The sequence below is a fragment of the Montipora capricornis genome, chromosome 1 (assembly GCF_036669925.1).
Source record: "Montipora capricornis isolate CH-2021 chromosome 1, ASM3666992v2, whole genome shotgun sequence".
In the NCBI taxonomy this organism is placed as follows: Eukaryota; Metazoa; Cnidaria; class Anthozoa; order Scleractinia; family Acroporidae; genus Montipora; species Montipora capricornis.
In genome coordinates, this window is record NC_090883.1 from 14,849,829 (window position 1) to 14,860,335 (window position 10,507).

The 10,507-nt window shown below is 39.2% G+C and overlaps 1 protein-coding gene and 1 pseudogene across 1 annotated transcript; one reads left to right on the top strand and one right to left on the bottom strand.

Annotated features, from left to right (window-relative positions):
- Positions 1–3,405: 3,405 nt before the first annotated feature.
- LOC138058939 (uncharacterized) lies at positions 3,406–5,170 on the top strand. The gene is made up of 3 exons (XM_068904408.1): positions 3,406–3,501; positions 3,578–4,154; positions 4,632–5,170. The coding sequence occupies exons 1-3, from the start codon at positions 3,406–3,408 to the stop codon at positions 5,168–5,170; spliced, it is 1,212 nt and encodes a 403-aa protein (XP_068760509.1).
- A 708-nt stretch (positions 5,171–5,878) lies between these two features.
- On the bottom strand, positions 5,879–7,288 carry LOC138058947 (uncharacterized; annotated as a pseudogene).
- Between the last annotated feature and the right edge of the window lie 3,219 nt (positions 7,289–10,507).

A 10,507-nucleotide genomic window follows, 5' to 3' on the forward strand; every position in this document is an offset into this window, starting at 1 on the left:
AAAATTCGTCAATCCAGTGCTGTCAAGGGAAATTAAAATTAGTCAATTTTTCAGGCGAAACCAACCTGCTATGTTTCGACCTCTCTTCGGTGGAAAAAGGATTACAAATCGCAGTGGATTTTGGCGAAATCTCAGGTCTCAAGCTTAATTTAGAGAAAACTAACGCAATGTGGCTGGGGAAGTGGTCAGGCAAGAAAAACAAACCTTTACAGTTAAAATGGGTCAGTAGTCCGACCAGAATTCTGGGCATTTATTTCTCCTACGATGAGAAAGGTAATAATGAAATGAATTTCAACCTTAAGATAAATAAATTGCAAACAAACTTGGATATATGGAAGTCAATAGATCTCACACTATTTGGGAAAGTGATGATAATCAAGGCGCTTGGGGTATCATCTCTTATTTACTCAGCTTCAAATATCAATCTTCCAAAGGATATTATAAGTAACGTTAAAGGTAGGCTCTTTAGATTCATCTGGAAAAATAAAAGAGACAAAATGAGAAGGGAAGGACTATATCACGATTATGAGAAGGGCGGGCTGCGTATAACGGATATTGAAACAATGATCAAAGCGCTGAGACTAGCATGGATACCAAAACTCATACGGGAAGGCCATCCCAATTGGAAATTTTTTCCAGACTATTTTTTTAAGAAATACGGGGGCCTCTATTTTCTCCTGTCATGTAATTACGACGCAAAAGACTTTGAAGATGTACCCTCTTTCTATAGGGACATTTTATCGTTCTTTCATGAATTGAAAGCTCTTCATGGTAGCCATCATGGACGGGATACAATTCTATTTAATAATAAGGAAATACGCATTGATGGTAAACCTTTTTTCTGGAATGAGTGGTTCCTGAAAGGAAATAGAATGGTTAAAGATCTTTTAGATAAGAATGAAAATATTCTATCATTTCCTGCTTTTCAGTCAAAATATTCACAGAAAAAAACTACCTTTCTTCACTTTTACCAAGTTACTTCTGCTATTCCAGGTCACCACCTAACCAAGGCGAAAAGTAACGATTTCAATACTGAAATGATAAACAATGAGGACCCGGATTTCTTTCACTTAGATGAAAATGTAGTTATTAATTTACTGCGAGCCAAATCCAAAGACTTCTACTGGTTAATCGTTGATAAGAAGTATAAAGAAAAACAAACTGGTCCAAAGAGATGGAATCAAACCGTTCCCATGGACAAAACCAACTGGAAAAATATATTCAAATCGGTACAAAAGACTTGTAGAGAAAATAAAGTTAGGAAATTTCATTTCAAATTCATTCATAGAATTGTGGTGACCAAAAAGGAACTCTTTAGGTTTAATATCAAACCAGATAGTAATTGTATATATTGCGGAGATCTGGATTCTATAGACCATACTTTTTCAGAATGCCAGTTTACAAAGTCCTTTACTCAAGAAGTGTTACAATGGTTTAATACAGAGAATGACTCTGAATTTAATCTAAACACTGAAGATCTTCTTTTTGGTATTTTTCCAAGTTCAATTACCTTGATAAAAAAATTGAACTACACCCTCCTCTTTCTGCGGTATTATATTTATAAGAAAAAACTCCAGAATGACTCACCAGTTTTATTACTTTCGGATTTCATCAACAAAGTTAAATATAAGTATAAGCTTGAAAAAATTATTTAATAGCCATAAAAGCTCCTCCATCTGCTATTTTATACATTTAACATAACTGTAATAGAAGTATAGATGTATTTAATTAATTGTATTTTATTGTAAAATAGACTTAAAATAAGTGAAAAAAGTGTTGTAATTGTAAGGAATAATTATTATTTAAAAAAAAAAAAAAAAAAAACACTTGGAACAAGGTCAAATAGTGATGTGGCAACTTTTGCCAAAGGCAAAAACTGCTCTTCAATACACATGATAATATGATCAAGTAAAGGAATTGCCACGTTTCTTTGGAAATATTCTATAGGAGTCTGAGCCTCAGGATTGGAGCGATGCTGTTGTCTTGATGTCAATCGGGGCATTCAGGCAGCAGTACCCACCTTTTCAGCCATGGAAACGCTTTGATTGTAAATACGGGAAACGTTTGTGCCACAATCTTCCCTTTCCTTTCGGTAGGAACTTCCAGCTTCTGCAATCATTTCATGGGCCTCCACAATGTCAACAGTTGCTCTCTGAAGCTTAACAGTGATTCCAGCCAGGTGAGCAAAATACTGGTACATTGTCTTAAATAACAATTAACAATGAACTCAAAGGACGTAATGCTTGCCAAAATGTGTTGAGCTTCATTACGATTCGCTGGATCCCAGTCAGCATACATATCATCATACTTGGGAAGGTGGTGTTTGAAACCAATCATCTCGAGAGCCTCTACGATGAAAACAAAAACTTGGTAGAAATGTTGATAAGCAGTGTGCTGTTCTGCTCATCTTGTCTTGCACAAGTCCAGCAGAGGCTCTCTCTTTGTTACATTAACTATGTTGTGCTCAAGAAGGCCACTTCTCTTAGGACGTTTTAGAAAGAAACGACAGCGATTTTTTAGACGTTCAATGACATTGCGCACCCGAGGTGATGCACATGACTTACTGATTACAAGGTTCGGGTAGTGTCCATTGCAGTGGACATACGTAGCCAATGGTGCCTCCATCCTTGTACGCCTGATGTGCTAGATGACATGTTGCTTGCATCATCGTATCCTTGGCCACGCATGTTCGTTACTGGTACGTTGTTCTCTTTCAGGAAAGCTACGATGTTCCCTGCAATCTTTTTACCTCTTATCCTTTCAAGTTTGATAAATGTTAACAATTCCTCTCTTACATCTTTCTTCTCATTGACGAACCAAGCAAAAATAGCAAGATGTTCTTCATTGTGCGACGTTACTTCATCACCTAAGATACAGTAACAGGTTGCAAGGTTGCAGCATTTAAATCATCCAGTATGTCCTTCAGAATAATAAGCTTGCCCATGACCTCAATCAATTCATTCTGTGTCTGGGGTGACAAACGTGTCACACAATGCATTGCAGGAGTTTCTAAATGACTTTTCAACACACTGTCATGCACTGCCAACAACATTAGTAGGGCAAGAAAATTTCGAGGGTTTTCAGGTGCGCCAAGATTTTCAACATCACCTCTCAAAGAAATACACTGCCTACCACAAAACAACACTGCTCGGGCTATAGACTTAGGGCCTGTTTACATGGAGGTGGGGTAACCCGCCTCTCCATATAATCTCTCATTTTTATTTGATCATGTTTACATGATAGGTGGGGTAACCCGCCTAGGCGGGTTGCCCGGTCTGCCAGGTAGGGTAACCCTGTCAGCCGGGGTTGCATTTTGCCATGTAAACGACTCAAGGTGGGGTAACCCGCCTAGCCGGGGTCGTGTTCATGCGCGCCAAAGCGCGCCAAAATTTGAAGCAGAACAATATGGCCACCCACGCTTACAAACCCGGCGAGCTTTTTCGCCGGCTTCATCTGGATAACGTGCAACAGAGCGAAGAAAATCAAGCATATTCTGGGATTGTGAGTGAAGAAGATCCGATTGAGTCCCACACATCCACTGTCAACAACTTTACTTTGCCTAGTCGGCCGTCGATAGCACAAGCAGCGCAAAGGCAAGAGAAAAGCCTCTGAGAACAAAGAACAGTCAACAGCCCCTAAGAAAACCAAGAAGAACCCTAAAAACAAGGCATGGAGCGCTGATCAAGTTGAACTTCTTTTGAGATACCTAAAAGACTTCAAAACGAAGTGCGACTTTAATGGAATCGATTTCGAGGCCGACCTGGCCTCTATGTATACGGAGATACGTCGGTGTATGGCTGCCGATTTTCCAGAAGAATTTGGTCCCGAGGTTGTTACTGAGCCTATAAAACCGCTCAAAGAAATGAGTGAGAAAGAATACGAAGCCTTCAAAAAACACAGAGATAGTGAAAGAACTCATTTAAAAAAAGGGTACGATAGAGTGAAAGAAAAGATTCGAAACGTGAGGCAAGATTTCCGCACAGCAGTGAACAAGGGAACAAGAAGTGGTAGTGGGAAAATTGTTCAAGAAAATTTCGATCTGTTGTCTGAAATATGGGGTGGCTCGCCAGCTACCACGTCCCTTTCCTTTGGAATTGATGCAGACACATTAGGAACAGACATCAGCTCGGAAATACATAATGAAACGCTAGAAGGTTAGTGTTATTAAAAAATTTAAATCTTCATTTTTATATTTATTCATTTATTTATTTATTTATCTATCTATTTATTACAATATATGGCTAAAAGGCCAAATGATAATTTTTAAAGGAGTCCTAAACCCCATAGCCATATAAAAACAGATTTTAACCTTTGAATCTCCAATATCAACATACAAATTTAACAGTCATCTTCTCTTATTGTTCTACTTGGGGTACTATTTTGAAAGATGAAAACAAATTTTCTATCATTAGTAATGATTCCCATGATATTCATTGCCTGAGTGAGTGCTGCATGTTGAATGGATATTATGAAGAGTTATTGGCTGTTGATCACAACTGAGGCAAGAGGCCTGTTCATACTTTTGTTGATTTATGGCAAGTGATGAAAATGACTATTATTTTAGAAAGAAGAAATAATTATTCTGTAAGACAGTTCTTTTACCTCCAATTATTCAATTTTACAAATTGTAGATGCATCAACTGTAGAGTCAACTGATTCCTCCAGTGAAAGCCTATCTGCAGAAACCCCAGTACTATCCCCAGGTCAGAAAAAAAGTAAAGGTGTCTCTCTCTCCAACATCCCCAAGTTGGTTGACAATAAGAGAAGGCATATGGAGAAAACACTGTCCCAGGCGCAACGAGACCAGCTGTTGATGAATACTGCTAAAGAAGATCTTCTCATGAAGAAAGAAATGATGGAGTCATTTCAACAATCAAACAAGACATTGGAAGAGTCCATATCAAAGATGACCATGTGTTTAACATCTCTTGGAGATGGAATTGCCAGTGGGATGCAAATGTTGGCAATGGCTCTCTCTGGTCAACCCCAGAATAATGTTCCTCAAGTTTCTCACCCACATTTCAATTATTGTACCCCATTAACCAGACGTTCTGTACCCTCCCAGTTCAGCAGAATTGGTAGTGAGGAAGTGATGCAGTCCATCAATGAGCAAGGACCAATTCTAGGGCCTACTCGTACACTATTAGAAGATGAAAGCTTTCAGCTCTGATGATTACATAACAGTGATATCCTAGATGAACAAAAAGACATTTGTTGTGTTACAGGTCCCTTTAAAGATTTGATATTTAATCTATATGATTTCCAGTACATATTCATATTAATATATATGAGGAATGTAAACATTATTATTTAAGCGTTTAAATGTTATTTAAATGCATCTTTAATTGCAAGGTGTTATAACTCCAACATTTGGGCTAGTTAAGCTGTTCTATAAAGCAACAACAAGATAAATCCAGACAACTTGCATTTGTTCGAGTATATTTTAACAGTTTATTAAATCCAAGTAAAATAACAACACAATGAACTAAACAGCCATGAAAACTATCGAGTTTGCCTCTGGAACAAGAACAAAAGAAATTATTTAATTAGACAATACCACCAGGAAAATTAATGAAATAACAAAACAAACACTACAACTGATTTCTATAATAGACAGGTGGAGTAAGTTCCTATAAAACTGTGCTTTCAAGTATAAAAAAAAGGAACAGAGTTACAACTCTATGGTTGTACAATGGGAATATGTGTACCATCTACGCACCCAAAGGATTATGTTTTAGTTTAAGTGGAACGATCTTGATTCCACTAGTTAGCTTGCTGTTCTGTTATTAAAACCTCACAAGTTTTATGTGATTATGACTACATTCACTCAGAAAGGAATCTGTTTATTTTAGATAGCAGTATAAGCTAAATAAACAAATCAGTGAGGAATGTGTTCCTTGTAGAAGGATGTGATTGTTTCTCACATAAGCTCCCTCAGCAGTGTTGAAAGAATATAACCGGTCTGGTGCATTTTCAGGTTGTGCCAGTCTATCACGTGCCATTTGCTGTGCAACAACATCATCCTCTACATTCATGCCCTGCAACTCACAAATGTTGTGAAGTACAAAACAGGCATAAATAATGCTGGGGATAACATTCAATCCCATGTCATTTCTTTTGTTTAAGATTTGCCATCTTGCTTTAAGACGGCCATAGGCACACTCTGTTGGGTTTCTAGCACTCCTAAGCATGTTATTAAAGATAACCTCTTCATTTGTGCGAGTATTGGGGAATTCCTTCATGCAGTATGGAAGTAGGGGGTAAGCAGGATCCCCCAACAATGTAACAGGTATGTTTTCGTAGCCTGGTAAAATTTCTTTATAACACATAGGAAGTCTTTCCTCTCTTAAAAGTCTGTTTATTCTCGAATTACCAAAGACTCTTCCATCATGCACACTCCCTGGCCATTTCACGTCGACGTCTAAAAATAGCCCTTTCCAGTCACAAACTCCTTGAACATTCAAGGTGTATTTCAGTTTATAACTAAAATAGTCATGAGGATTCTCGCTTGGTTGTGCAATGGGAATATGTGTACCATCTACGCATCCAAAGGCCTGTGGAAAACCATATTTATTTTCCATGCCATCAATAAGTTCCTTCATTTCTTGAACGGTGTTGGGCAATTTTATGTATCTTGGACCTAAAACATCAGTAATAATGTTGCATACTTTTCGAACAACTACGGAGACTGTGCAATGCGCAACTCCAAATGCATTTGCTGTCATCGTGAGAGAGCCTTGATCCTTCAAAAAGTATAGGGTAATGGCAAGTTGCTTTTCCACTGACAACACATCAAGTCCTCTTGGACTCCTACCAGGTTGAAGAAAGGGTCGCAATTCGTCTGCTACGGACATAAAAACCGCACGATTCATCCTTAAGTTCTTCTTCCACTCCCTTTCTGGCAAAATTCCATTGAACAAGTTGAGCCACCACTGTTCTGTCCTCCCCGAACTTCTCCACATTCTACCTCGACGGTTAATTCTTCTTCGGATGCGTAGAAGTCGTGCAACACTAGCATTGTATTGTTGCGTTGCCTGAGCAGTTAACTGCCTTTGGCGGAAGCTTTGTATCATCAAAAGTGACAGTAAAAAGCCGCAGCATTGAAATGCTGCAGCGAGAGCAGATAATAAACAGAAAAGAACACTGACCGCCAAAATGCGTCGTTCGTCCGCCATTATCTTTGTTTACATGCCTAGCGACCACGCAACAATGTCTGGTAACGTCACCCCAGGACCCCGGGGTTACAAGTTTGCATGTAAACGCGGGCCATTTTTCGACCACGGCTAGGCGGGTTACCTCACCTACATGGGGTCCCCCACCTCCATGTAAACAGGCCCTTAAGAAACTCACGGTTTTACTCGATATTTGCGGCCTTACTGCAATCAATTTGAGCTGACATTGCTGTATGTGGGTGCTCAACAGCTCGTTTAATATTGTAAGCTTGCTCCATGGCCTTCTGATGATGTGTAGAGTCTTTCTCGCTTTTTTTGTTCCACTTCAAAATGGTTTGGTGACAAACTTGCTTTTTGATGCATCAGAACAGAAAATAGCACAAGCTGTACAGAAAACACCATCAACCTAACCGAAAAGCCCAAATTGGGAGTTACAATATACGTTATGTATGTATGTATCAACACGTTCACTGTACATCATCCTGAGGTGCTGTGACAACCACTCTAAACAGTCATCACATTTGCAGGCCTAGTGTCACGTTTTCACAAATTTTTGTATACATGCGAGACATGTTTTAAGCCAGTCAAATTATTTGTGAGTTGGTCACCGAGCGACCTTTCCAGGCAGTTGGGGGGGGGTTGTCCGAACCCCCCCAGCCTATGGGCCTGATGTGGTCTCTTGTTGGATTGATAAGCAAAGATAAAAGTGCTCCAAGTAGTTAACTCTATGTTAGAAGTAAAGTGTCCTTTTAAGGTGGCTCAAACCAGTTTCAACACTTTCAAGAGAGTTTGCTATTAGAACTATTACTACACTCTATCGCATAACATTAGTGTTATGGTACCATGTAAAAGATCAATCATTGCTGAACAAGATGCAGGCAATTTTGTGATGTAACAAGTAACCATGGCAACAAGATGGCCTTGCAAAAACACCTTATATTTTGGCTTTAGTTGCTCATACAAAAACCAAATTGGTGACCCCGAGTTTTTATTGCATAAACGTAATCAGCAGACCAAGATAAAACTCTCTGCAAAGTTTTAAAAAAAGAGCTACCTAAAGAGTTACCTTACCTTACATTGCTGTTAAGTGATTAAGTGTTGCAGTGTCAATCCTTCTAATAAGAACGCTTCTTTCAAGTGTTGAAACCGGTTTGACCCACCTTAAACCAAATTACATTCGAACCTATACTTGGAAAGCATCAGTGTCGCTAACAGATGCCCAGTTGGGGCAATCTTCTGGTCTATCAAGCGACGACTGAGCACCCTTCTTCGTAACACATTTAACTGCCTGGTCCTGTGAGCGTTTGGACTGGTATTTTTTGTGGATCCTGTCCACTTTTCTTTTTGAATTTCCTCTTCTTCAGCTCGTCCCTTTCCCAAGGGATTGTCTTTACTACATAAACAAGCTTCCCATCCTCTTGTTCAGATTCCTCTGAGGACATGTATGCCTCAGTTAAAACCTCTACCATTTCACCCTTCATGTGGGTGCTCCATTTGTGAGCGTTGTCAAAGGCAAGAGTCCTTCTTGCTTTTTTCTGCATAATAAAGGTAAAGATTGTCAACAGCTATGACTAACAAATGTACTGGTAACTTTAGAGTCTCTATAACTTTGATGTCCAATATCAAAGATGTACATGTATGCTGTAAACTAGCTTGAGTAGCTGGAGTATGGCCGCCATGTCGGGCACAAGTATTGATTACTATTAATTTAATGCCATTATTATCATCATTATTATTAAAATTAATGTTATTACTACTGAAATATCAATTATTGGGAGACGTCGTCATATGCGCCCACAAGCAATACCGCTAGCCATGATTACCATGAGATAAGTAACTCATTGTTTTCTACCTGTTCCTATGAGTATGGTGCTCTGCTTGGTGGCACGGAGCTCCACTATTATCTAATTGAGGCCTTGAGAGATGCAGCCAAACACTCACCCAAGAGAGTAATAGGAATATAGAAAAAAATCCAAGCTCTAGCTGGGATAGGAGCTCATAACCCTAGTGATGTAGATGTAGCTGTATGCTCAGTAGTATAAAGGGTCAAAGGGGGCCCCGTTTTTTAAGAGACATGAGAGGTCACTCATGCGTAACGAATACACACGTGGAAGGCATTTTTTTTTTTGTATCTTTTGTCACGCATGATGAAAGCCATTTTTCTTTTTAATTTTTGTCACACGTAGATCATGAAAGACAAAGTAGTTTCCCACATATTAAATACCTTTGATTGCTGACAATTTTGCCATCATAAAATTACACATGAAATCAGTTTTATTTTTACAACGCAAAAAGAATTAGTCTCATGCAATTATGACACCACAAACTATACTTGGGAAACAAAAATCTACTCACACTGGTATTACATTTTAAAAGATATCCAAGCTCACAATGTTCTCTAGTTGTTGCCACGACCGTAAAATGTGTCTTACATTTGCTACAATGTAAAGATCGATACACATCTATTCGTCTGTAACAGGTCGGGCAAACGATGTCTAAACACAACAAAATTCTTTTGTCGGTTTGCATTTATGACACCACAAAAATAGTATTCTATTTCCCAACACTCTCCTGTCACGCTCATTGTTATTAAGACATGGGAGAATTGATCGAGCCCTTTCAGGGAAGTGGAACGCGTAGCCGCTCCAACACGAATTTTTAGCAAAGAAGGGTGGGAGGGTGGGCTGTTCCATCTTGCTCCTTGGCGCTTGATCAGAGACTGAGCAGAGAACAAGTGTTCGCCAGAATTTATAAACACCCCCCTGGGATTTAGAAACCTTCTGTGAATGCATACCATCGTGTAGAGTGAATGTTATTTGATGTTCACACTTTGTGCTTCATTCCTGAGTGTTGTGAATAGTATTCTATTTCCCATTACTCGCCTTTCATGCTCATTGTTATGGGAGAATTGATCTATGCTCTACACAGCTTTGCTTTCACAGTACCCTTGTCTCCGTATCAAGCCTCAAACAAGAACCCTAGAATGGTTGTCGAACCTCCCAATTAAATTAGAAGAAACTCATAGAGGAAGCTACCTTTTTGCAGGTGCGTCTGATAAAGCCAGGGTAATAGCACATCCAGCCCTAAATCCATGAAGGGTCTCTCCATTATCTGAACCCGTCTCGTTTAAGTACACTTTCAAACGAGCCTCAGCCGTGGTCAAGTTAAAAGGGGCATCCAAGATACCCCCCTGCGGAATGGTGGGGCGAAAAAGATATCGTCTTGTCAAGTCGATTTTCAGTTGTTGGGCCACCTCCATATATTGTTCTATTCCTTGAACAGGGCAAATTCTTGATTGCGGGTTTCTCTTAAGGCCAAAAACATTACTTTCACCA